The sequence below is a fragment of the Mustela nivalis genome (assembly GCF_964662115.1).
Source record: "Mustela nivalis genome assembly, chromosome: 6".
In the NCBI taxonomy this organism is placed as follows: domain Eukaryota; kingdom Metazoa; phylum Chordata; class Mammalia; order Carnivora; family Mustelidae; genus Mustela; species Mustela nivalis.
The window spans coordinates 71,558,155-71,585,877 of NC_139025.1; the positions used below are offsets into that span (position 1 = coordinate 71,558,155).

General features: G+C 42.3%; 1 protein-coding gene across 1 annotated transcript; it reads left to right on the plus strand.

Annotated features, from left to right (window-relative positions):
• Positions 1 to 14,169: 14,169 nt before the first annotated feature.
• CMA1 (chymase 1) lies at positions 14,170 to 16,730 on the plus strand (the record flags this gene model as incomplete). The annotated part of the gene is given in 5 exon segments (XM_082737555.1): positions 14,170 to 14,224; positions 14,981 to 15,131; positions 15,955 to 16,082; positions 16,085 to 16,155; positions 16,635 to 16,730. Coding segments are annotated over 5 exon segments (501 nt in total).
• Positions 16,731 to 27,723: the final 10,993 nt, after the last annotated feature.

Sequence of the window (27,723 nt, forward strand, 5' to 3'; positions counted from 1 at the left end):
ATTAGAGCAAAGAGAAGAAATTGAAAACAGGAAATCAATAGAGAAAAGTCAATTAAACCAAAAAGCTGGCTCTTTGAAAATATCAATAAAATTAATAAGCATCCAGCTAACTAGGGAAAAAAAGAGGACATAGGTCATGAATACCAAAATTAAAAGAGGGGCATCACTACAAATCTCATGGACATTAAAAGAATAATCAAGAAATTCTTTGAGAGACATTTGGGTGACTCAGTGGCTGGCTCCTGATTTCATCTCAGGGTTGTAAACTGAGCCCCTTGGCATGCTCCACACTCAGCTTGGAATCTGCTTAAGATTCTCTCTCTCTGTCCCCCTTTGTTCCTCCCCCTGCTCCCCTCCCCATACTCTCTCTAATTAAATAAATAAAATCTTTATTTTTAAAAAGGAATTCTTTGGGGCACCTGGGTGGCTCAGTTGGTTAAGTAACTCCCTTCAGCTCAGGTCATGATCCCAGGGTCCTGGGACAGAGCCCCGCATCGGGCTCCCTGATCAGTGGGAAGCCTGTTTCTCCCTCTCCCACTCCTCTGCTTGTGTTCCCTCACTCACTGTCTCATTCTGTGTGTGTGTGTGTGTGTGTGTGTGTGTGTGTGTGTGTGTGTGTGTGTGTGAAATAAATAAACAAATAAATAAAACCTTTTAAATAAATAAATAAAAATAAAAAAGGAATTCTTTGAGTAACTCTGTGCCCACAACCTAGATGAAATGAACCAACTCTTTGAAAGACACAATTTGCCAAACCCAACACAAGAAGAAATAGATAATCTGAATTGGTCTGTATCTAGTAGATAAATTATCAATAAATGAATAATCTTCTGAAATAGCAAGCACCAAGCCCAGATGGGCTTGCTAATAAATTCTATTAAACATTTTAAGGAAAAAAATTATTTCAATTCTCTGCAATCTCTTTCCGAGGATAGAAGCAGAATACTTCCTAACTCATTCTATGGGGCCAGCTATACCCAAACACCAAAACCAGACAAAGACAGGACAAGAAGAGAAACTACAGACCAGTAACTCTCATGAACACAGATGCAAAAATCCTCAACAAAACATTATCAGATCAAATGCAATAATGTTTTTAAAAGAATTATACACCCCAACCAAGTCGGATTTACCCAGGTGTGCAAAGCTGGTTCAACAATTGAAAGTCACTTAATGTAATCCATCACACCAACAAGCGAAAAAATAAAAATCACATGATCTATCAATAGATGTAGAAAGAACATCTGATAAACTCTAACACCAGGAAATTAGAAACACAGGAGGAATTTCCTCAACTTGATAAAGAATATCTACCAAAAAAATCTACAGCTTAAAAAAAACCTACAGTTATTATCATATCTAATGTTGCAAAGCTAGAACTCTTCCAATTAAGATCAGGAACAAGGCAACAATGTCTCACCACTCCTTTTCAACATCATACTGGAAGTTCTAGCGGATGAAATGCTATAAGAAAGGGCAGGGAAAATGTATATGGATTGAGAAGAAAGAAAAAAATCTGTGTTTATTTGCAGATGATGTGATTGTCTATATAGAAAATCTAAAAAGAATGAACAATAACAAAAAGAGCCCCAGTTGAAACTAAGGTTTCAGGCCACAGGTTTAGAAAACAAAAATCAATCACTTTTTTATATGCCAGCAAAGAACAAATGGAATTTGAAATTAAAAACACAGTATCATTTACATTAGCACCCAAAAAATGAAATACTTAAGTATAAACTTAACAAAATATGTGTATGATCTAAATAAGTAAACCTACAAAGGTGAGTGACAGCAAAGAAAAACTAAACATATGAAGAGGTATTCCATGTTCATGGATAGAAAGAATCAAAATTATCACAATTTCAGTTCTTTAGCTCATTGGTCCTAGAAATGTGTTCTACTGACGCTAGAATGGAAGGTTGTCTGTGTATTTATCATCTTGTTCCATGGCTTTTAAACTGCTCTGCAAAGCCCCTGGATATGGAAAGGAAGGTAATCTATGGAACAATCTCAGGTCCCCAGTTCCTGACTTTAATCAGAAGAACATATCTCCAAAATTCTTTTGGTTACAGACATAGTATAAAATTTTCCTTCATAAAAGATATACCTGGCCTTAAAAAATTAAAATTTGGGGGGCTCCTGGGTGGCTCAGTGAGTTGAGCAGCTGCCTTCAGCTCAGGTCATGATCCTGGAGTCCAGGGATCGAGTCCCGCATCAGGCTCCCTGCTCAGCAGAGAGTCTGCTTCTCCCTCTGACCCTCCCCCTTCTCATGCTCTGTCTCTCTCTCATTCTCTCTCTCTGTGAAATAAATAAATAAAATCTTTTAAAAAATAAAATAAAGTTTTTGAAACCCACCAATGTAGAACAACTTCCTCCTATGGAATATGAAGAAACTGAGGCACAGAAAGGGGAGTGACCACCTGAGGCCATTCAGGGATTTATCTCCAGAGCCAGGAAGCTTGGTGTCTCAACTTCCAGGCTAGTACTCCCCAAGATGTAACCACTTTGAGCAGCAAGAGGGCTTTAGCTCTCTTAGTCACCTCCTTCCTCGCCAGCCTGCATCCCAGCCTCCCCCATCTGCCTACTCAGACAGACAACAACCTGGTCAGAAAGTATCTAGAATTCAAACTCTACCTTGTTCTATCCTATGTATGAAACCATAGGTACAAACAAAACACATACCACATGACAGTCCATATAATGCTTCCAGACATCTGCCCCACACACCTGCCCCACCCAACCCAGGCAAGTCCACTCCGTTCTGAGTTAGACACCCTCACCCTATAACCCCATCAATTCTTCATTTGTTCCCCAATAGATGGCAGGATCGCATTAACCACACAAGACCCTCTCTATAAAATATCTCAAAGTCTAGGGCTGGGATGTTCCCAGGACCAAGTTCTCTTGAATTCCAACCAGCGGATACTAAGATATCCTTGACAGGCAAAGCAAAGAAGCTCAATGGGAGAAGGGCCCATCCTCTCTCCCAGAGGGAAGCTTTAGTTAAGTCTCGGGCCCAAGAGTGAGCATTTTCCTAAAGCAGTCACCATTTTCTATAAGCTGTAACCTTGGGGGGAAAAGGTAGATGAAAGTGTCACAGGTCTAGGGTATCACCCTTATCTTAAGACTGCTTAATGTTTCCTTTGGGGGAAAAAAAAAATGTGACTTCCTTTATCAGCTTCCTGAAAAGCAATAGAGTTATAAAGGATAGAGAAATAAATGCCTTCATGCAAGTCAGAATTTCCCATGATCTTGATGAGGCTCATGATGAGAAAGTGATGAACTTGATAACACCAACGTCCTAACATGGCTTTCACTTCATTCTGTTACTCCCAGGATTCTCCCCAATTCAAGAAGCAGTCTGGGGAAAGCTGGTCACTCCACCCTGCGATTTGTTAAAGGCAAATCGCGACACTGGTTGGGACTTCCCCAATTTCCACTAGGACCAGCAATTCCCACAAAACTTTACAATAAATAAAAATGCTCACACACTCACCCCTCTCCCCAGGCTACTCTCCCCAGCATAAAAGTCTTAAAGGACATTTCATTTTCCTGCTGAGGGCCCAAAAGCAAAAAAGAGGGTGGGGGGGTTGGAGAAGGAGGAAAGAAGTTAAGTTATCCCCCATCCAACTTGACTTAGGTTGAGAAGACCTCTTTTTCCTGAGTCCTGGTATGCTCAGGGCCCCTGAAGGATAGGACCCCTGCCTCTTTCTTAGCATCTTGTCATCTGTCCACCTTCTCTAACAGATTCTGAACACTCTTTTGGAGCACCAGGGCCTGGCTTCTAAAACCTTGTTGTATCTCTGCTGTCTTACCCTGTCTTTCCCACCCTAATGCTATTTCAGTTTCTTCCTAAGTTTGGCATTACTCCACATTTTGCATACATTAAAAATATTTTTAATTATAATAACTCTATGACAATTAATTTGAAAATCTTGATTAGAAAACGGACTGATTCTTAGAAAAACATAATCCACCAAAATTTGAAAATAGGGGCGCCTGGGTGACTCAGTCATTAAGCACCTGCCTTTGGCTCAGGTCATGATCCCGGGGTCCTGGGATGGAGCCTGCATCAGGCTCCCGGCGCAGCAGAGTCTACTTCTCCCTCTCCCTCAGCCCCTTCCCCTCAACTCCTTCTGGTGCTCTTATTATCTTTCTCTCTCACTGTCAAATAAACAAATGAAATCTTTTATTCTTTTTTTAAAGATTTTATTTATTTGACAGCCAGAGATCACAAGCAGGCAGAGAGGCAGGCAGAGAGAGAGAGGAGGAAGCAGGCTCTCTGCTGAGCAGAGAGGCTGATGTGGGGCTCGATCCCAGGACCCTGGGATCATGACCTGAGCCGAAGGCAGAGGCTTTAACCCACTGAGCCACCCAGGTGCCCCCAGGCAATGTAATTTTTTTTAAGATTTTATTTTTAAGTAATCTCTACACCATGGGGCTCAAACTCACAACCCCAAGATCATGAGTTGCATACTCCTCCTACTGAGCCAGCCAGCCAGGCACCCCTGGACAATCTAATTTTTTTTTTAAGATTTATTCGACAGAGATAGAGACAGACAGAGAGAGAGAGAAAAAACACAAACAGAGGGAGCAGCAGGCAGAGGGAGAAGCAGGCTCCCTGCTGAGCAGGGAGCCCGATGGGGGACTTGATCCCAGGAGCCTGGGGGCGTGACCTGAGCTCAAGGAAGGCACTTAAGTGACGAACCACCCAGGCATCCCAGCAATGTAATTTTTTAAATGAGCAAAATATCACACATTTTGCAAATAAAAGTCTCAAAGTGGCCAATAAGAATGTAAAAAAATTTTTTCAGCCGTATTAATCTTCAGAGAAATATAACTTAAGAACTACAATAAGATACTGATACATACTGTTCGTGGCAGATCTACTGCCAATAGCAAAAACCCTGGAAATTCCAATATCCCACAGAATGGGTATACAAATTGTAGACTAATCGTAATAGAACACAAATCATACAGGAGAATGAAGGAACACCCTTCCAAAAAACCCATATGGATGAGTCTTCAAAAACATAACACTGAATAAAAGAAGCCACACACAAAAGAATACATACTGGTTGATTCTAATTATATAAAGTTTAAAAACATATAGGCAAAATTAATCTAAGGTGATGAAAGTCAGGATAGAGGTTACGTTTAGGAAAAAGAAAAACAGTGACTGGGAAGAGCAGAGATGAGCTTCTGGGCTGCTGTAAATGGTCTCTTTTCAGATCTAGGTTGTAGTGCTTGCTTTGGCAGCACATGTACAAACTTGGATCGGATCTAGGTTGTAGGTTCATGAGTACATCACTTTATTTTTTTTTAAGATTTTTTATTTATTTATTTGACAGAGAGAGATGACAAGCAGGCAGAGAGGCAGGCAGAGAGAGAGGAGGAAGCAGGCTCCCTGCTGAGCAGAGAGCCTGATGCAGAGCTTGATCCCAGGACCCTGGGATCATGACCTGAGCCGAAGGCAGCGGCTTAACCCACTGAGCCACCCAGGCGCCCCAGTACATCACTTTATGACAGTTAATTGGGATTTTTAACTAAAATAGTTGACATTTTATTTTCACATTTCACAATACAAATAAAAATTGATTTTTTTTTTCATCCCACTACATCCCCGCCAAAACTATTCTTGATAGGAAGGGGAAGCAAATCCTCCTTGTCCTGCTATTAGAAAACACCCAGAGTCACATCACAGCCCCATGATCCCCTGGGGAAGTACTACAAGTAATATAAAATGGACGTAAGGAGTGGCACCCGGGTGGCTCAGAGAGCTGAGCAATTGACTCTTGATTTTGGCTCATGTCATGATCAGGTTATAATCATGGGACAGAGCCCTGCCTCGGCCTCAGCGCTCAGTACAGAGTCTGCTTCAACCCTCCTTTGCTCCCCCCGATTGCCCCCCGTGCTTGCACTCACACTCTCTCTCTCAAATAAACAAATAGAATCTTTAAAAGTGAGATAAAATGGATATAAAGAGGGTCCCCTCTCTCCTTATTTGTCTGGTGGAGTCATTCCTGGCTGAGTGGGCACCATCATGGGGCAGGCGGGAGACGTCCCCACTGGGGACCCAGACAGCACTGTGGCCTTCCACAGGCACCCTCATTCCAGGAACAGCTCCCGCTGGCATCGTCCCAGGAGGAGGAAAGCCCCCGACATATGGGGTGCTGGCAATCATACCAGGGCAAGGACAACCTGGGAGACAAGGAAGAGGTGGGATCATTGCCCCTGCAGGAGGAGGAGCAAAGAATGGAGTAGGAGGTATCTTTCCTTGTCAAAGTGGAGTGGTTGTTCTGTCGACCAGGCTCTGAGCCTGTTTTTCCAACCATTTCTTTTTTTTTTTTTTAATATTTTATTTAATTATTTGATAGAGATCACAAATAGGCCGGGGATGGGGGGAAGCAGGCTCCCTGCTGAGCAGACAGCCTGATGCAGGGCTCGATCCTAGGACCCTGAGATGAAGGCAGAGACTTAACCCACTGAGTCACCCAGGTGCCCCTTTTCCAACCATTCATGATAAATATCTTTCACATTCTCTTTGTGTTTCCTGCCACTGCAGTGTGTCCATCTCACAGATGAAGACTCAAGGGTGAAGTATGGTCACAGTAGTCACAATAAAATTTAAGCATTTTGCTCTGCCGGCTGTTTATTGGGGGTATATTTAAGATCTGTGTACTTTATGGGGTTTTGTGAGGGGTTTTTTTGCTGAGAATAATTTACATGTAACATTGTGTGACTTTAAAGTGTATAAGGTATTGTTTTGATATATTTACATACTGAATACAATTAGCATTATAGCTTTGGATAAAATCTCTATCACATCACATAATTATCATTTTTTATGGTAAGAACATTTAAGATTTAGTGTCTTGGGGCGCCTGGGTGGCTCAGTGGTTTGGGCTGCTGCCTTCGGCTCGGGTCATGATCTCAGGGTCCTGGGATCGAGCCCCACATCGGGCTCCCTGCTCCGCAGGAGGCCTGCTTCCCTCTCTCTCTCTCTCTGCCTGCCTCTCTGCCTATTTGTGATCTCTGTCTGTCAAATAAATAGATAAAATCTTTAAAAAAAAAAGATTTAGTGTCTTAGCAATTTTGAAGTATATAATACAATGTTATTAACTGTAGTCACTGTGCTATGCATTAGATCTCTAGAACTTACTCATCTTGTAGTGGCAAGTTTGTACTCCTTCACAACATCTGCCCAATTCAGGAAGGAGTTGAGCAACTTCAAGAATCCGCAGAAATATGGTCTTCACAGTGTGATCTTGCATTTAAATGAGAGACATTTACCCTAGGAAATGCACTCCTTTCTTATCCTTATGACAGTCCTGGCTGAGTGGGCACCAAAAACTCAGTCCTTCACGGGAGATGTTGGTGCTTAGGTCCATTCACCATGGCAGTATCAATATACCAGCCAAATGTTCAAAATTATATCAATCACAGAGGGCACCTAAGGGAGCTATTCCTGGATGGTTCTGTAAAGAGATAAGGAAATGCAAGAAGGAGCAACTGAAAAGAAGAATGATTGCATGGAAAAACACCCTGAAAGGCTAAATCAAGAGTCCTGAGTAGCACCCCTTCAGTTAATCGAACCCACGGATGGGAAAGCATAGAAGATACCTTGAGGCTACGCCTCTGTCCCTGGTTGCTGTGCTGGCTCAGAGCAGTTGCCCGACCCCATTCTTGGCAACAACCACAAATCAAACAATCTTCAAGTAGGCACGTGAAAAGGACAGTTGGTACAAACAGGCCTCCTCCAACAGCCCACCAGATAAGAAAAGATCACAGCTGATAGATCTGATTCTAAGATGCAGAGCACTATCTCTTGCCAGCCTGGCCAGTGCTGATTGCTGATAGACTGGCAGCATCGCAAGGTTTATGAAAGAAGCATCCCAGATTTAAGGGACTACCTAAATCCTTGGGAAGGGGAAGCCTCAAGGACTGCCAAGCATGACGACTGGATAAATTTAGAGGGTATGGAAAGGAGATGAGACAGAGCAGAAAGCAACACAAAGCCAACTGTTCTCAGGTCTGCAGTGAGCCTACAACAGAAGCGAGAAAGTAAAACAAGAGGCTCTCCTGCCATCTCTCACCCTAGAGGGGGTTCTCCACCTGAGACCTTAGAATCCACCTCCCTCTCAACCTTTACCTCCCTGACCACTTTGCCCTCTAACACCTTCAAGCACCAGCACAATTAAAACAAACAAACAAAAAGAAAAAAAAAATCAAGAGTTCTTCAGGCATAAGACAGAGAGCCCGGAAGTCCTATAACTAAAGACTAAATGGACCAAACAGGTGATCTGAATGGAGATGTGGTAGGAATCATCACTCCTGCATCCGTCTGTAATTTGTTGACTACACTAATACCTGAATGTCTCTATGAATATCACATTGCTCTTAGTTTACTATTTTTTAGGTAGAGGCAGTTCTGGTGGCTCCACTTGGTCTTCTCTACCATAACAGCCCTCACGCCATGAGTCAGGCAACCATTATGGAGATTCTGCTGCTTTTTAGGATATCCATTCTACCTCCGCATTCTGGATTTTGGGAAATGGCCAAAGGTTGATTTGGGAACCACTGGGCCATCAGTGATATGGATGCTTGCCAAAACTTTGTGGATCAGTCCATAAGCCCCTCCTCTTGACTGGTGAGTCACGAGGGCATTTTGGGTCTTTGGGAGTTCATATCAGTTTAGAGCCAGGACCTCATAATAAAAAAACAAACTAAGGCATTATTATGTCCCAGATTTTTTTTTTCTCTAATTCATAGTCACTCAGTAAATGGCCATGGGTACCTTTGAAGGAGGCAAAGAGGAAGATGTATAGCACAAATTTTTGGCTACATAGCAAGGGCCTTCCTCAAAGGCACTTCACCCTTTTCATTCAAGGAGCTCTGGGTCAGTGAGTTGGCTCAAGGCTAGGAAATAGTTGATGTGCCTTGTGATATTTAAGACCTCTGTTCACCAGACCCAGAATGTTTCTACTTATACAAATCAACTTAGATCTTTGTAATCTGTCTATTTCAGTTCAGGGACCCCATTATCAACTAGCCAAGGTCACGGATCTCTATTTGACATCTGCCTCAACTGTGATACTCATTAGAGTAACCAAGCCCACTGCACCTCTGGTAGCCTGGCTTCTCCCACCCTGAGATGCCATCACTACCTTGGAACTCAGATCCAGATCCAGTAGCAGGAGTTCCCATGGTCACTCTACACCATAGAAAATAGCCACTGTAGCACTCCCCAAAAATGCCAGTGCTCCCCCTCTCTAATCTATCTTTCACAGCTTTGGTGGAAAGAATGTTCTCCATGCTCTCCTAGGACACACTTAAGGGGGGTAAGTAAACCAGTCTCACAATAATAAATTTTCTCTATCTTCTGATTTCCCCAAAGCTTAGAATACCTTTCTCTATATCAAAGAAGTCTGGCATCTCAACTTCACTTAGTATAGGCCACCTTTGGATCCATATTTCAATCCAACCAACTAGCCAAATAGTTAGAGCCACATGGACATGCTTGATCTAATATGTCAATATTGACATCTGTTTTTAGTGCATCCCATCAACAAAGTCAGCCTGGCCCAACACCTGCACCAATGCCTTTAAGACCTATTTCATTCATGTTTCTCTTGTTATAAATTAGCAAAAATCTTGTTTTGGTGTATACTGCAATTCCTTATGGGTCACATATATGGTATCTACTTAGAGTTGAATCTGGTTATAAATCCAGAAGCAGGGGCACCTGGGTGGCTCAGTGGGTTAAGCCGCTGCCTTCGGCTCAGGTCATGATCTCAGGGTCCTGGGATTGAGTCCCACATCGGGCTCTCTGCTCAGCGGGGAGCCTGCTTCCCTCTTTCTCTCTCTGCCTGCCTCTCTGCCTACTTGTGATCTCTCTCCGTCAAATAAATAAAATCTTTTAAAAAAAATAAATCCAGAAGCAATAAAGGTGAGGGGGCAGCCAGCAGTCTGCTGCAAAGTAACTACCTCAGGGAATCTCATTACAGATTCTTCAAGCAAGGGGAAGACTAACCTCCTCATACCAGAAAAGATGGGTTGCTGTTATAGACAAAGGAGGGATTGGAGGAGTTTAGGAGTTCAAGATCCCAGTTTCATCAGAATATGCCTACATATATTCCCATTCCAATTTTCAGAGTCTCAGTTACTGCTTTTACTTCATCTGAGGGGTGGGGAGGTGCCTGGCTGGCTCAGTGGGTTAAAGCCTCTGCCTTTGGCTCACGTCATGATTGCAGGGTCCTAGGATCAAGCCCCAAATCTGGCTCTCTGCTCAGCAGGAAGCCTGCTTGCCCCTCTCTTTCCACCTGCCTATCTGCCTACTTGTCATCTCTGTAAATTAAATTAAAAAATAAAAATAAAATAAAAAATCTTTAACTTCATTTTAGAGACCCTGCCAGTTTGGTGAGTCAAGGTATGTTCAAACCACCCATAGGATAAGACATTGGTTTGAGTTTTTGGAACCTTACACAGGAGGTTACATGAGAGAAGGGTTTCTTTTATGGCAGAGAAGATTTCTGGACCCTTACTTAGACCATAAGCTGGAAGTTAAAGCCCAAAGCTCATCATTTATTTTTCTTAGGTTCTTTAGTGCACCTAGAAGCAACCATCAACCCCATAATACTCCTTATTTCCACTAATATGTTCTATGTCACCAAATACTTAATCACCTAAAGTCTGCTTTTGATTACACATATCTACAAATGATAATTTAATAGGTTTGTTCTGTATGCCATAATGGTTACTTACAACTTACAACTAACATACTTTACCACTTACAACAGGGTAAGCCATGCCTTTAAATATATTTAGATTATGGGTGCCTGGGTGGCTCGGTTGGTCGGGTGACTGCCTTCGGCTTGGGGTCCTGGGATCGAGTCCCACATCAGGCTCCCTGCTCCATGGGGAGTCTGCTCCCTCTGACCTTCTCCCCTCTCATGCTCTCTCTCACTGTCTCTCTCTCAAATAAATAAATAAAATCTTTAAAATACGTGTGTGTGTGTGTGTGTGTGTGTGTGTGTGTGTATTCAGATTAGAGAACCTGTAATAGATAACACAAGCCAAGTTACAGAACCTAAGTGCAGGTTCTTCTGAACTCACTTCCAGTGCCAATATCTCTATTATGTAGAGTTCAATCAAGGAGAGCAGAACCACTATGAGTAGTGTAAAATAAGGGATTTCTTATAAGGGCTGCATCTATAAAATTTTTGTGGGAATTGGTGGAGAAATTCTCTCCAGATCCTTCTTCTTGTTGTTGTTGTTTTGTTTTTACAGACTAGGAAAGCAGAGTGATATAGGGAAATACCATGTGACTGAAGTCAAACAGATATGTGCTCAACACCTAATTCTCATATTTATTGACTTGTCAAGTGACTCAAATTCTGTGAGACTCAGTTTCCTTGGATTAAAATGAAAACAATAATATATCTCAGGGTTGATAGGGGTGAATGAGTTACTTGTAATTTATCATATTTCATTGATTCCAAGATGCACAACATTTTACATTTTAACCCCTTTACAATAGGAATGAGTTTTGTAATCAATGGCATGTTATAGTTTAATCAAGAACAACTTTTTCCTGGGGCACCAGGGTGACTTAAGTGTCTGCCTTCAGCTCAGGTCATGATCCCAGCACCCTCAGGAAGGAGCCTGCTTCTCCCTCTACTACTCTGCCCCTCCCACTGCTCGTGTGCTCCCTCACTCTTAAATAAATGAAATAAAATCTTTAAAAAAAAAAAAAAACTTTTTCCTTTCTTAACGCACATGAACAAAGGAGAGCCCTGAGTACTATCTCAAGTAATGAGAAGTGCAGATATCACTTGATTATCAACAACGTGTGACTCTCAGTGCACTAGTGGAAAACCCCAACATCCTCTAAAGAACACTGATTGTTCTCCTTTATATGTCCCATTCCTTTCTCTGTTTATTGGACTAACCCTTCATCCCACATCCCTTGTTAGTCAGATTACTGGAATAGAAAAAGCATAAGTTTCAGAATCTGATATATTAAATTTCAGATCTTGTTGCTATGTGACATCCTGAGCTTCGCTTGAGTGCTCTGTAATTGTGTATAATAATACTTACCCAGAAGGACTATTACAAATGAGATGATACATATGCAAAGTTTTATTGGCACCAAACATATTGTGGGTAGTCAGTAAATTCCCCATTTTTCCTTCTATCTCTCACTGCCACATTCTATTCTTCTACTGATTATTAGGATTAAAGAAAGGGCAAATCTTCTAGATCAGGGGTTGGCAAACTATGGCCCTCAAGCCATACTGGCCCACCACCTGTTTTTAAAATAAAGTTTTATTAGAACACAGTCACACCTATTTGCTTACATCTTCTCTATAGCTTTTGTACTACAACAGAGTTGAATAAGTTACCACAAGACAGTATGACTCACAAAGCCAATAACACTCACTATGTGGCTATTTACAGAAAAAGTTTGCTGATCCCTGTTCTAGATTCCTATGTCACCTAAACCAACCCCCCCACTGTTGGCAAGGATATGGAGAAAAAAGAACCCTCATATATGGTGGTGGGAATGTAAACCACTGTGGAGAAACGTATAGAGTTTCCTCATAAAATTAAAAACAGAAATACCATATTATCCAGTAATTCCACCGCTGGGTATTTACCCAAAGAAAATGAAAATACTAATTCAAAAAGATGTAAGTGCCCCTATGTTTACTGCAGCATTATTTACCATAGCTGATATGGAAGCAACTCAGGTGTCCACTGATAGACGAATGGATAAAGAAGATACCATACACACACACACACACACACACACACACACACACTCACACATGTGCATGGGCAACAAAATATTACACATCCATTTAAAAAGAATGACATCAGGATGCCTGGATGGCTCCGTGAGTTAAAGCCTCTGCCTTCAGTTCAGGTCCTAGGATCGAGCCCCGCATCTGGCTCTCTGCTCAGTGGGTCACCTGCTTCCCCCTTCTCTCTCTACCTGCCTCTCTGCCCACTTGTGGTCTCAGTCTGTCAAATAAGTAAATAAAATCTTTTTAAAAAAGAGAAAAGAATAACATCTTGACATTTACAACAACACAGATGAATCTAGAGAGTGTTATGCTAAGTGAAATAAGTAATGCAGATATAGACAAATGTATGATTTCACTTATGTGTGAAATCTAAAAAGAAAAAAAAATAGACAGACAAATAAATAAACAAAAACCAGACTCTTAAATACAGAGAACAAACTGTTGGTTGCCAGAAGGGCAGAGGGTGGGGGAATGGGCAAAACAGGTGAAGGGGATTAAGAAGCACAAACTTCCTTATTTATAAAATTTGTATTTATCTTTTATAGATATAGTTTATTTATACATCCTTACATTTTATAAATATATTCTATTTATACATCCTTATATTTCACAAATATTTTGTGTATATCTTTATATTCTTATTCATATTTTATAAATAAGTCACAGAAACAGAAAGTACAACATAGGGAATATAGTCAATAATATTGTAATAACTTGTCTAGGTGATGGTTTGTGAGTACCTTGATCATGGAGAACACTGAGTAATATATAGACTTGTTAAGTCACTATGTTGTACACCTGAAACTAATAGAAGGCATGTCAACTATACTTGAACAATAAAAAATAAAGGGGCACCTGGGTGGCTCAGTTGGTTGAGCGCCTAACTCTTGATTTTGACTCAGGTCATGATGTCAGGGTCCTGGAATCAAGCTTGCCTCAGGCTCCACACTCAGCAGGGAGTCTGCTTGAAATTCTCTTTGGTTCCCTCTCCCTCTGCCCCTTCCCCTGCTCATGTGTTTGCTTGCTCTCTTTTTCTCACATAAAGAAATCTTTTTAAAAAAATAAAAAATAAAATTTTAACCTACCCTTCCCCATCTGTGTTACTATTCTGCCTCAAGAGAGCTACATTATTTGAGGACTCTTGGAATCTGACCACAGCCTCAACACCAGCAGAGAAGAGAAGAGGATTCTAAGAATTTCTGATGAGGAAGATAGCCAGGCCAAAGTGAAAAACAAAAATGTGACTAGGTTGTTCTGTGGTTTCCAACCCTCCCCTTTCTTCTACTGCTGGAATTATAAAAGCAGGAGCAAGGGAGGACAGGGACAGAAGAATCTCACCATGGATACCATCACTGGGAAAATGCAGGCCCTATTTCTTTTGTTGGCCTTTCTCTTGACTCCTAAAGCTGGAGCTGGTGCATCTAGGGTATAACCACCTGTCAAAGAAGACCTCAAATGAGGCTACAAGATCCCACCGCAAGTATTCTAGGGGAAAACCTCCAGCTGGAAGAGTTAGATTCTTTCCCTGCGGTTGATGACAGTTTCCCTGGGATGAGAAGTCTTGGGTGGAGAGAGAATCAGAAAACTATCTTTGAAAGCTCCTCCTAGCCTGCTTTCTTCAAAAGAGCCACCATTCTCATTCACAGTTCTTCTTGGTGCCTGCTGTCATGCAGAGGAGGTCAGGATAGAGACAGGAAGAAATGTTTAGGGGCATGTTGGTGGCTCAGTCAGTTAAGCATCTGTCTGCCTTTGGCTCAGGTCATGACCTCAGGGTCCTGGGATGAGCCCCAAGTCCTTTCAGCTCCCCACTCAGCAAGGAGTCTGCTTGTTCCTCTCCCTCTGCCCCTCTCCCTGCTCATTCATGACTCTCTCTCACTCTCTCTCTCAAATAAATAAATAAATTCTTCAAAAAAATAAAAAAGGCAAAGGAACTTAAGTTTAAATGACAGCCCGGAATCAAGACTAACCGTAAGTTCTGAAAGTGGGCTGAGAGATGGTTGATGGGGCGGACTGGGTTCAAGAAAGCAAACAATAAGGACACAGGGAGGGCTGAGCTCCATTAGAAGACAGCAACTCTGTGGGCCCTCAGCTTCCACCTCCTTTTCCTCACCCAGTGCTCTGTCTGCAGGCAAGTGAACCTCTGTTTAGGGACTTGGGGTTCTCTGTTTCAGAGGAAATTATCGGTGGTGTTGAGTCCAAGCCACACTCCCACCCCTACATGGCCCATCTGGAAACCGTCACTCATAGGGGTTATGGCACCAGCTGTGGAGGGTTTCTCATAAGTCAAGATTTCCTGATGACAGCTGCTCATTGTAAAGGAAGGTAAGAAAGCTTTGACTTATTCTCTTTTCATGCAAGGAGCTGTAGGAACCAGAGTTACACACAGCTTCGAAGTGGCCTGGGGAGAGATTCTGGTGCCCTGCTCATTTCAAGATAGTCAGTGACATATTTTGCAAGGACCCAGCCCGTTTTCATTTGCCATCTCCACCTCCAGAGGCCACCACATCATTCAGGGCAGCCAGGCCACAGCAGGCCAACACTGGCCCTCTTGTCCTGCGGCCAGATGAGCTCTCTTCGTACCCTGTAGCTGCCACGGCCTGGCCCTTCCTGAACTGGCTAAGATCCCAGAGGGGGAGCTTCTGTTCCAAATAAGACCTGAATTCCTCAGGTTGCCCTGCCCTGGGGAAGAAGTTGCTCAGGATAGACCCTTTCTAGGAGACCAGCACATTCTCCTGCTTCTCTCCTCCTTCCCAACAGGAAAATTAGGGTCATCCTGGGAGCTCATAACATGAAAAAGGAAAAATCCACATGGCAGAAGATAGAAGTCTCAAAACAAATCAGCCACCCAAAATACAGCTCAATCACCAGATTCAATGACATCATGTTAATGAAGGCGCCATTAGATTTCTAGCTCATCTCTATCCCCTCTTCTTGAAACTTTCTCCTGACCTGTGCATTTCTCATTCTCTTTTCTAAACCATTTCCTTGGGGCCCACCCTCCCACTCCACATCACCACCACCCCACTAGGGAGCAACTCTTGACCCTGCCCGGGAAGCCCCTGCCACAGCAACAGCCCCCAATTTCTCTGGGACCAAAGATCCATCTACTCTTCCTCCCTCTCTCACAGCTAAAAACGAGAACCAGGTGGACCCACGCCGTGAAGCCAATCTACCTGCCCACCTGGTCTACCTTTATTCCACCTGGGACAGTATGCACGGTGGCTGGCTGGGGAAGAACCGGAGTGAGGGAACCGGCGTCAGACACTCTGAGGGAGTGCAGCTGAGACTCATGGACGCCAGCACCTGCAGGAGCTATCTGTTTTACAACAGTAACTTACAAATCTGTGTAGGCGATCCAAGAAAGACAAAATCAGCATACGAGGTGACTGCACACCAACACTTACTCCTCACAAAGCAGTCCCTGGGAGACAGCATCCTCCTGGGAGGGAGTGGGTCGGAAAGTCCCCTAGTACAGTGACTGGTGTCTGAGTCTGCAGGTTTCTAGCAACATCAGAACTGGAATCCTCCCTTTGGGCTCCATCCTCACATATTCACTCCCTGTCTCTAACCCTCCCTTCTAGTTGGCTGAACAGGGCTCCAGGACAGAAAGGAAGAAATAGAAGGGACAGGATCTAGAGTTGTGGTTCCATGCCAGAGAAGAATAAGACATTAATCTCCTAATTTAGGACTCCATGAGGAGCCAAGATTCCTGATCTGACTCAGGGGTATCTTGGAGCTGGCTGGGGTACTTACAGAAGCAGGATAAGGTGACAGTAGAGAGAGAAGGATATTCTCTGCTCACAATCTGCTTTCTCTAACCCACAGGAGGATTCTGGGGGCCCCCTGGTGTGTGCAGGGGTGGCCTATGGTATTGTGTCCTATGGATATATGAATGCAAAGCCTCCAAATCTCTTCACTTGAATCTCCCCATATGTCCCCTGGACTTAATAATATCTTAAAGAACATATAGTCATGGAAGCCTGGCTAGCCTGTGGGAGAATCCCAAAGCCAGAGGCCTCCCTGGTTTGACCCATGCTCCACAGAGCTGGCCCCAGCCTGAGCCCCAGGGAGGCTCTCAGCAGCACACGAAGCCCCTGCTGATTGAGCCCCAGAAAACATCAATAAACATGCCAGTTTCAGCATGTGCGTGTCAGACTCCTCTCTTCCAGGGAGCTGGTCTGTGCTGAGGAACTGTGGGTGCAGGAGAGACAATTCCCAGGCTCTCAGGAGGACCTCACACTGGGGTCAAAGGGGCAAATATTTTCCTCTGGCTACCACATTTGAAAGTGGTCATGGCTCATGGCTGGCCTCCTCTTGGCCTCTAGATGATTCACATGAATTTTTACCCAAGGTCACTGTCATAAAGGACATTTTTTTTTTAAGATTTTATTTATTTATTTGACAGAAAGGAAGAGAGCATGAGTAGGGCGAGGGGCAGAGGGACAAGCAGACTCCGTGCTGAGTGGGGAGTCCAATACATGACACAATCCCAGGACCCTGGGATCATGACCTGAGCCAAAGTCTCATGCTTAACTGAGCCCCCCAGGCGCCCCAAGGACATTTCCCTTGTGAGTGAGAGCCACAGTTACAGATGGAGGAAATTTTAGATCCCAAAGAAATACACATATAAAAAGGGGGCAATGGGTGAAGTTGCCCATCATTCTATGGACTTGTAATTCACCCAGAAGATCCAAAAGAAATGTAAGGCGAGCTGTACCTCTGCCTTTGTAGGTCTGCAATCTCTGAGTCGGCACCATATCCATGAAGAGGTCATTTACCCCAAGGCCATACAAAATTCAAGAGCAAAAACTAACTTCTATCAGGGGTCCACATAGTACGGTTTTACCTGCTTTACCTCATTTAATTCTCATGACACCATATTGGGGGGGGGGCGGAACTGTCTCGATCTACATACCATATCTTCTACAAAAATTAACTGAAAATGGATCATAAAACTAAATAAAGTTATGAAATTTTGAGAAAATCTTCATGATCTGGAGGTAAGCAAAAAATTCTTAGACATGAAACCAAAAGCACAATCCATAAAAGAATATCAATGTCTTTTTTACTCATCAAAATGTAAAAACCTTTGCACTACAGAAGGTATCTATCGTTAAGGGAATGAAAGAACAAGCTACAGACTGAAAGAAAATATTTGGAAATCACAAGCCTGAAAAATGATTTGTATCCAGAATGTATAAAGTACTGACAAAACTCACGAGGAGGAAAACAAAAACCCAGTTAAAATATAGGCAAAAGGCATGAGCACACTTCACCCAAAAGGATTTATGGTGGAATATGAACACATGAAAAATTCACTTTTATTAGCCATTAGAAAAATGCAAATTAAAAACACAATGAAACACTACCACACACCTATTAGAATGGCTAAAATTAAAAATACTGGGTGGAGAGGAGCAAGAATGGAGGAATGGTGGAAGAATGGAGACCTAAATATCCTCAGTCCCAAGAGCTCAGCTACATAGTTATTAAACCATTCTGAACAGCTACAAACTCAACAGGAGTCAAAAGAGAAGAAGAGTGGCAATTCTAGGAACAGAAAATCGACCACTTTCTGGAAGATAGGACACGCAGAGGAGAGAATCCAGAGGAGACATTCGGGAAAATAGACCACAGGGAGAGGGGCCGGGTTCCGGCAAGTGAGAGAGCAGCAGAGCACAAAATCCAGGGAAGTGTACTCCCTGAGGGACGTTTCTCTAGAGGTTAAGCAGGGGGTGGAACCCTTGCAGGGACAGTGGGGTCTCAGGACCCTCGGGGTCACAGAAAAACCAGGGGTGTCTGAGGGTAGTAGAGCTGCCAGGTATCAGAGTGGGGAAGCCAGCTGCAGAGACAGAGCAGAGCAGTAGGCTCTCAGCTCAAGATTAACTTAAACTGTGATCTGTGGCACAGACCACTACTCTTGGATCAAGGACCCCACAAGTGGCAGACCAGGGAGACTCACCTTCCTCCTCTGGGAGGAGCATCTCTGGAGCATGAGGCAGGAATCTGCTGGGTCTGGAGACTCCAAACAGGGCCATGCACCAGAGATAGAAATGCTCATTCACAGGCTAGGTGAGCTTGGAGCACTGCCGGAAACCAGGGAGGCAGGAGGGATTGACGACTTTTCTCTGAGGGCACACTGAGCAGCAGGGCCTGAGCTCTCAACTCCTACGGGGCTGGAGATTGGGAGGCCACCATTTCATTCCCGTCCTCCAGAGCTCTACGGAAAGCATTCTGGGAACAAAAGCTTCCCAGACCAAAACCACACAGATTACTTAGTCTGGCCCCTGGCGAGGGCGGTGCAATTCTGCCTTGGGAAAAGACATTTGATAGTCACCACAACAAACCCCTCCCCCAGAAGATCAGCAAGAACATCCAGCCAAGACCAAGTTCACTGATCAATGAGAAATGTGGAACTCCACAGCTAGGGGAAACCAACACATAGAATTCATGGCTTTTTTTTCTATGATCCTTTAGTCTTTTTTTTTTTTTAAAGATTTTATTTATTTATTTGACAGAGAGAGATCACAAGTAGATGGAGAGGCAGGCAGAGAGAGAGGGGGGGGGGGGGAAGCAGGCTTCCCGCTGAGCAGAGAGCCTGATGTGGGACTCAATCCCAGGACCCTGAGATCATGACCTGAGCCGAAGGCTGCGGCTTAACCCACTGAGCCACCCAGGCGCCCCGACCCTTTAGTCTTTCAAAGTTAAATTTTCCTTTTTTTTTTAATATTTTATTTATTTATTTGACAGGCAGAGAGCACAGTAGGCAGAGAGGCAGGTAGAGAGAGAGGAGGAAGCAGGCTCCCTGCCGAGCAGAGAGCCCGTCGTGGGGCTCGATCCCAAGACCCTGGGATCATGACCTGAGCCGAAGGCAGGGGCTTTAACCTCTGAGCCACCCAGGTGCCCCTCAAAGTTAAATTTTCTTAATTTTATTTTTTTATTCTATTTTTTAAAATTTTTCTCTTTTCTATTTTAACTTTTTTTACATTTTAATGTATTTTTAACGTTTTTTTTATTTTTATTTTAACGTTTTAATGTATTTTTTTGCAATTTTATCTTATTAATACTTTTTAAATCTTTTTTAAATTTTCATTGTTATAGTCATATCATATCCCTTCATTGTATTTAACATTATTTTTTGTATACTTATCGTTTTTTTTTTTCTTTAAAATTCTGTGATACAATTTCTTCTAACAGATCAGAATATACCCTAAATCTACCTCATGGCTTTGTTCTAGTCTCCAGCCTGATCACATTTTTTCCTTTTATTTTTTTTTTCAACCAACTGCTTATCAATTCCTTCTTTAGAATCTTTTTATTTTTTTTTTATTTTAAAAAATCTATGGAGTTTATTCAGATTTTCAGGGTTTTTTTCTTTTCAGTGTTCCAGAATTAATTGTTTATGCACCACATCCAGTGCTCATGCAATATGTGCCCTCCATAATACCCAACACCAGACAATTTTCATCCTTACAGTCATATTCCATCCCTTCATCATGTTTACCCTTATTTTTGTATATATATTAGTTTTTCCTTCTTTAAAATTTTGGCAGGTAGTTTCTTCTAACAGACCAAAATACACCCAAAATCAAGTGTGTGGCTCTGTTCTATTCACCAGTCTAATCATTTTTTTTTCTTTTTTCCTCCTTTCTTCTCCCCCTGGTTTTGGGTCTCCTCTGATATGGTTAAGGTATATTTTTCTGGGGTCATTGTAACCCTTTCAGTCTTTTGTTCTCTCATTCATCTATTCTTATCTGGATAAAATGACAAGTCAGAGAAACTCGCCCCCAAAAAAGAACAAAGTCAGTACCAATGGCTAGGGATTTAATGAATATAGACATTAGTAATATGTCAGAACTAGAGTTCAGAATGATGATTATCAAGGTGCTAGCTGGGCTTGAAAAAAAGCATGGAAGACACTAAAAAATCCCTTTCTGGAGAAATAAGAGAACTAAAATCTAATCAATTTGAAATTTTTAAAAAGCTATTAATGAGGTGCAATAAAAAATGGAGGCTCTTACTGCTAGGATAAATGATGCAGAAGAGAGAATCAGTGATATAGAAGACCAAATGATAGAGAATAAAGCTGCACAAAAGAAACAAATAACTATTGGACCAAAGGGGAGAATCTGAGAGATAAGTGATACCATAAGATGAAACAATGTTAGAATAATTAGGACCCCAGAAGAAGAAGAGATAGAGAGAGAGAGAGGTAGAAGATATATTGGAGCAAATTTCCCTAATTTGCCAAAGGAAATAAGCATCAAAATCCAAGAGGCACAGAGAACCCCCTCAAAATCAATAAAAATATGTCCACATCCCGTCATCTAATAGAAAAACATACAAGTCTCAGTGACAAAGAAGAAATCCTGAAAGCAGCTCAGGACAAGTGGCCTTGTAACATACAATGGTAGAAATATTAGACTGGCAGCAGACATATCCACAGAGACCTGGCAGGCCAAAAAGGACTGGCATGATATATTCAGAGCACTAAACAAGAAAAATATGCAGCCAAGAATACTATATCCAAATACACTGTCATTGAAAATAGAAGAAGAGTTAAAAGCTGCCAAGACAAACAAAAAGTAAAAGAATTTGCAAACACTTAACCAGCCCTACAGGAAGTATTGAAAGGGTTCTTTAAGCAAAGAAAGAGCCTGAAAGGAACAGACCAGAAAGGAACAGAGACAATATACAGTAACAGGCACTTTACAGGCAATACAATGGCACTAAATTCATATCTCTCAATAGTTACCCTGAATGTAAATGGGCTAAATGTCCCAATCAAAAGACACAGAGTAAAAAAAAAAAAAAGACACAGGGTATCTGAATGGATAAAAAAAAAATAAGACCCATCAATATGCTTTCTACAAGAAACACATTTCAGACCCAAAGACACCTCCAGATCTAAAGTGAGGGATGGAAAACAATTTACCATGCTAAGGGACATCAAAAGGAAGCTGGGGGTGGCAATCCTTATATCAGATAAATTAGATTTTAAGTCAAAGGCCATAATAAGAGATGATGAAGGACACTATATCAGACTTAAAGGGTCTGTCCAACAAGAATATCTAACAGATTTAAATATCTATACCCCTAACATGAGAGCAGCCAATTGTATAAACCAATTAATAACAAAATCAAAGAAACACATCAAAAATAATACAATAATAGTAGAGGACTTTAACACCCCACTCACTTAAATGGACAGATCATCTAAACAAACTATCAACAAGGAAATAAAAGCTTTACATGACACACTGGACCAGAGGGACATCCACAGATATATTTAGAACATGCCATCCCAAAGCAACAGAATATACATTCTTCTCTAGTGCACATGAACATTCTCCAGAAGAGATCACATTCTGGGTCACAACCAGTACCAAAAGACTGGGATCATTCCCTGCATATTTTCAGACCATAAGAGGAAAGTTGGAAAGAACTCAAATACATGGTGACTAAAGAGCATCCTACTAAAGAATGAATGGGTCAACTGGGAAATTAAAGATGAATTTTAAAAATTCATGGAAACAAATAAAAATGAAAACACAATTGTTCAAAATCTCTGGGACACAGCAAAAGCGGTCCTGAGAAGAAAGTATATAGCAAAACAAGTCTTTCTCAAGAAACAAGTAAGGTTTCAAGCACACAATCTAACCCTACACCTAAAGGAGCTGGAGAAAGAACAGCAAAGAAAGCCTAAACCCACCAGAGAAGAAACATAATAAGACCAGAGCAGAAATCAGTGAAATAGAAACAAAAAGAAGAGTAAAACAAATCAACGAAACTGGGAGCTGGTTCATTGAAAGAATTAACAAGATTGATAAACCCTTGGCCAGACTTATCCAGAAGAAAAGAGAAAGGACCCAAATAAAATCATGCATGAAAGAGGAGAGATCACAACCATCACCAAAGAAATACAAACAATTATAAGAACATATTATGAGCAACTATACACCAGAAAATTTGACAATCTGGAAGAAATGAATGCATTCCTAGAGTGCATCCACAACTGAACCAGGAAGAAACAGAAAACCTGAACAGACCCATAACCAGTAAGGAGATTGAAGCAGTCATCAAAATATCCCAACAAACAAAAGCCCAGGGCTAGACAGCTTCCCAGGGGAATTCTACCAAACATTTAAAGAAGAGTTAATACCTATTCTCCTGAAACTGTTCCAAAAAATAGAAATGAGAGGAAAACTTCCAAACTCATTTTATGAGGCCAGCATTACCTCGATCCCAAAACCAGACAAAGACTCCATCAAAAAGGATAATTACAGACCAATGTCCTTGGTGAACACAAAAATTCTCACCAAACACTAGTCAATAAGATCTAACAGTACATTAAAAGGATTATTCACCACAACCAAGCATATTCCCGGCTGCAAGGTTGGTTCAACATTGGCAAATCAATCAATATGATACAATACATTAATAAAAGAACAAGAACCATATGATACTCTCAATACATGCTGAAAAAACATTTGACAAAGTACAGCATCCTTTCTTGATCAAAACTCTTCAATATTGATACTGATATTGATATAGAGGGTACATAACTCAATATCATCAAAGCCATCTATGAAAAGCCCATAGTGAATATTTTTCTCAATGGGGAAAAACTGAGAGCTTTTCCCCTAAGGTCAGGAACACATCAGGGCTGTCCACTATCACCACTGCTATTCAACACAGTACTAGAAGTCCTAGCCTCAGCAGTCAGGCATCAAAAATAAATTTAAGGCATCTGAACTGGCAAAGAAGTCAAACTCTGACTCTTTGCAGATGATATGATACTTTATGTGGAAAACCCAAAAGACTCCAACCAAAACCACTAGAACTCATATAGAAATTCAGTAAAGGGTCAGGATATAAAATCAATGCACAGAAATCAGTTTCATTTCTATACACCATCAGCAAGACAGAAAAAAGAGAAATTAAGGAATTGATCCCATTTACAACTGCACCCAAAACTATAAGATACCTAGGAATAAACCTAACCAAAGAGGCAAAGAATCTGTACTCAGAACTATATATAAAGTAACTCATGAAAAAATTTGAGGAAGACACAAACAAATGGAAAAACATCCCATGCTCATGGATTAGAAGAACAAATATTGTGAAAATGTCAGGGCACCTGGGTGGCTCAGTGGGTTAAAGCCTCTGCTTTCAGCTCAGGTCATGATCCCAGGGTCTTGGGATCAAGCCCCACATCAGGCTTTCTGCTTGGCAGGGAGCCTGCTTCCTCCTCTCTCTCTGCCTGCCTCTCTGCCTGCTTGTGGTCTCTATCTGTCAAATAAATAAATAAAATCTTTAAAAATATATATATATATTGTGAAAATGTCTACACTACCTAAAGCAGTCTACACATTTAATGCAATCCCTATCAAAATACCTCAATGTTTTCAAAGAAATAGAACAAATAATCCTAAAATTTATATGGGACCAGAAAAGACCCCAAAAAGCCAAAGGAATGTTGAAAAAGAAAAACAACAAAGTTGGTGCCATCACTATTCCAGACTTCAAGCTCTATTACAAAGCTATAATCATCAAGACAGTATAGTACTGGCACAAAAACAGACACATAGGTCAATGGAACAGAATAGAGAGTCCAGAAATGGACCCTCAACTCTATGGTCAACTAATCTTTGACAAAGCAGGAAAGAATGTCCAATGGAAAAAAAGACAGTCTCTTCAACAAATGGTGTTGGAAAAATTGGACAGCTCCATGCAGAAGAATGAAACTGGACCATTTCTTTACACCATTCACAAAGTAGACTCAAAATGGATGAAAAACCTCAATGTGAGACAGGAATCCATCAAAATCCTTTGGGGAACACAGGCAGCATCTTCTTTGACCTCTGCTGCAACAACTTCTTCCTAGAAACATTGCCAAAGGCAAGAAAAGCAAGGGCAAAAATGAACTATTGGGACTTGATCAAGATCAAAAGCTTTTGCACAGCAAAGGAAACAGTCAACAAAAACCAAAAGACAACTAATAGAATGGGAAAATATATTTGCAAATGACATATCAGATAAAGGGCTAATATCCAAAATCTATAAAGAACCTACCAAACTCAACACCCAAAGAATAATCTAATCAAGAAATGGGCAGAAGACATGAACAGATATTTCTGGACATCCAAATGGCCAACAGACATATGAAAAAGTGCTCCACATCACTAGGCATCAGGGAAATACAAATTAAGACCACAGTGAGATACCACCTCACACCAGTCAGAATGGCTAAAATTAACAAGTCAGGAAACAACAGATGTTGGCAAGGATGAGGAGAAAGGAGAAGCCTCCTGCACTGTTGGTGGGAATGCAAGCTGGCACAGGCACTCTGGAAAAAGGTATGGAGGTTCCTCAAAAAGTTGAAAATAGAGATACCCTATGACCTAGCAATTACACTACTGGGTAGTTACCCTAAAGATACAAATGTAGTGATCAGAAGGGGCATGTGAACCCCAATATTTATATTAGCAATGTCCACAATAGCCAAACTATGGAAAGAACCTAGATGTCCATCAACAGATGAAGATAAGGTTTATATATACAATGGAACACTATGCAGCCATCAAAAATGACATCTTCCCATTTGCAATGATGTGGGTGTAACTAGAAGATATCATGCTAAGTGAAATAATTCAATTAGAGAAAGACAATTATCATATGATCTCTCTGATATGAGGAATTTCATATCTGATATGAGGGAAGCAGGGGGAGGGTCATGTAGGGTAAGGAGGGAAAAAAGTGAAACAAGATGGGATCAGGAGGGAGACAAACCATAAGAGACTCAATCTTATGAAACAAGCTGAAGGTTGCTGGGGGGTGGGGAGGTGGGGGATAAAGTGGCTGGGTTATGGACAATGGTAAGGGTATGTGCTATGGTGAGTGCTGTGAAATGTGTAAGCCTGATGATTCACAGGCCTGTACCCCCAGGATAATACATTATATGTTAATATAAAAAAAAAAGGTCATAGTAAAAAAAATAATAATACTGAAGGATCCCTGGGTGGCTCAGTTGGTTAAGTGTCTGCCTTCAGTCTGGTTACGAGCCCAGGGTCCTGGGATCGAGCCTCCCACCCACCCCTCATCCCCCTACCCTCCCACTCTCTCTCCCCCACCCCCACCACCACCCTTCACAGGTTCCCTGCTCAGCAAGGAGTCTGCTTCTCCCTCTCCCCTGACCTGTTCCCACTCCCTGCTCCTGCTCCCTCTCTCTCTCTAATCAATCAGTAAATAATATTTTTTGAAAATATTGGGGTGCCTGGGTGGCTTAGTCATTGGGTATCCGCCTCCAGCTCCAGATCCTAGTCCTGGAGCTGGGATCAAACCCCACATTGGGCTCCTCCTCAGCAGGAAGGCTGCTTCTCCCTCTCCCACTCCCCCCTGCTGTGTTCCCTCTCTCACTGTATCTCTCTCTGTCAAGTGAATAAATAAAATCTTGAAAGAAAGAGAGAGAGAGAGAGAGAATATAAATAAAATACTGAAAATACCCAGGGCTTGCACAGATGTGGATCAACACAAGCTCTCATCCATTGCTGGGGGAGTACAAAATGGTATGGCCACCTTAGAAAATACTTTGGTAGTTTCTTAGAAAACTAAATATATACTTATTATATGACCTAGAATCCTATTCCTGGCTGTGTATCTTACAGAAAGGAAAACTGAAGTTCACACAAAAACCTGTCTCGCTCCAAGGCTTGTCCGAAGCGCCGAAAGGCACCATTTGCGCCGGAGTGGGATGGGGAGTCGTGGTGCGGGACTCAAGGTTCCCCAGTTGGAGGGCCCGAAGTGCAGGACCCTGGAAACGGAAGGCTGAGGAAGCAGGCGAGGGTTCATGCACAGGCCTCGGGGCAGGCCCGGCCCCAACAGGCCAGTGCCAGGGAGGAGACCCCCGGAGGCTAAGGATGTTCATAGAAACTCTATTCACAATTACAAAAACCTGGACACAAAACCAACATCCCTTCCCAGAAGCAGCAGTTAAAGTTCTGGGGGCACCTGGAGGGCTGGCATCCCACACGCTGCCACTGCTGTACACCAGGTGTCTCTGACGTCTCGTGTAACTTCCCCTCACACCTACCCGACAGCCTCACCAGCCTTGGCCTGTAGCTAGGCAGCATTTGCCACTCAAGGAACAAAAGGAATCTCCTTGCAACCAAGAGCACAGGACATGGAGGAAAAAAAAAAACAAGACAAGACAAATAGAGACATCCTCAACAAAGAATGGTGATCCCAGTGGAAAGTAGTAAGAGGATAGCAGGCCACTCTAGGACTATCAGAAGACAAGTCACTCGGAATCCAGGAACACACCATGACAGCATGGCCCACAGGAAGCAGCATGGAGACTGAGGAGCAGGGTTGAGTCTCCAGGCGCTGACTCTCCTATGGGCAACACCTATTGATTAAATGAGCAACCCCTTGAACGGAAATACCAATTGTTGCCTCTCCTGTCTCTTCCGGACCCCACCCAGAAAAGATAAGGCCACCAGGACCACAATGTTAATTCCAAGATGGCAAAGACATTGGCCTGCCTGACCAATACTGAGAGCAGTGGGGGTGTGGTAGCATCCCAGGGGCCAGAGGAGAAACAGCCAGGGAAAAGAGCTTGCCCAAACTCATGAAAAGGGGCTCCCTAAGACTTTCCCTTCTCAAACACCAGCCTGTCGCAGGAAAGTAGAGGTCAGGGTATGGTAGACTCAACCAGCTTACATCCTTGCAAATTACTTTGCAAATACTGAAGGTAAACGAGTAGCAGTTAAATTAAGAAAACCAAGGTTGAGGAGGTAGTGGGGGGATAGGGTAACTGGGTGACCGGCATTAAGGAGGACACATGATATGATGAGCACTGGGTGTTATACGCAACTGATGAATTATTGAACTCTACCTCTGAAACTAATGGTGT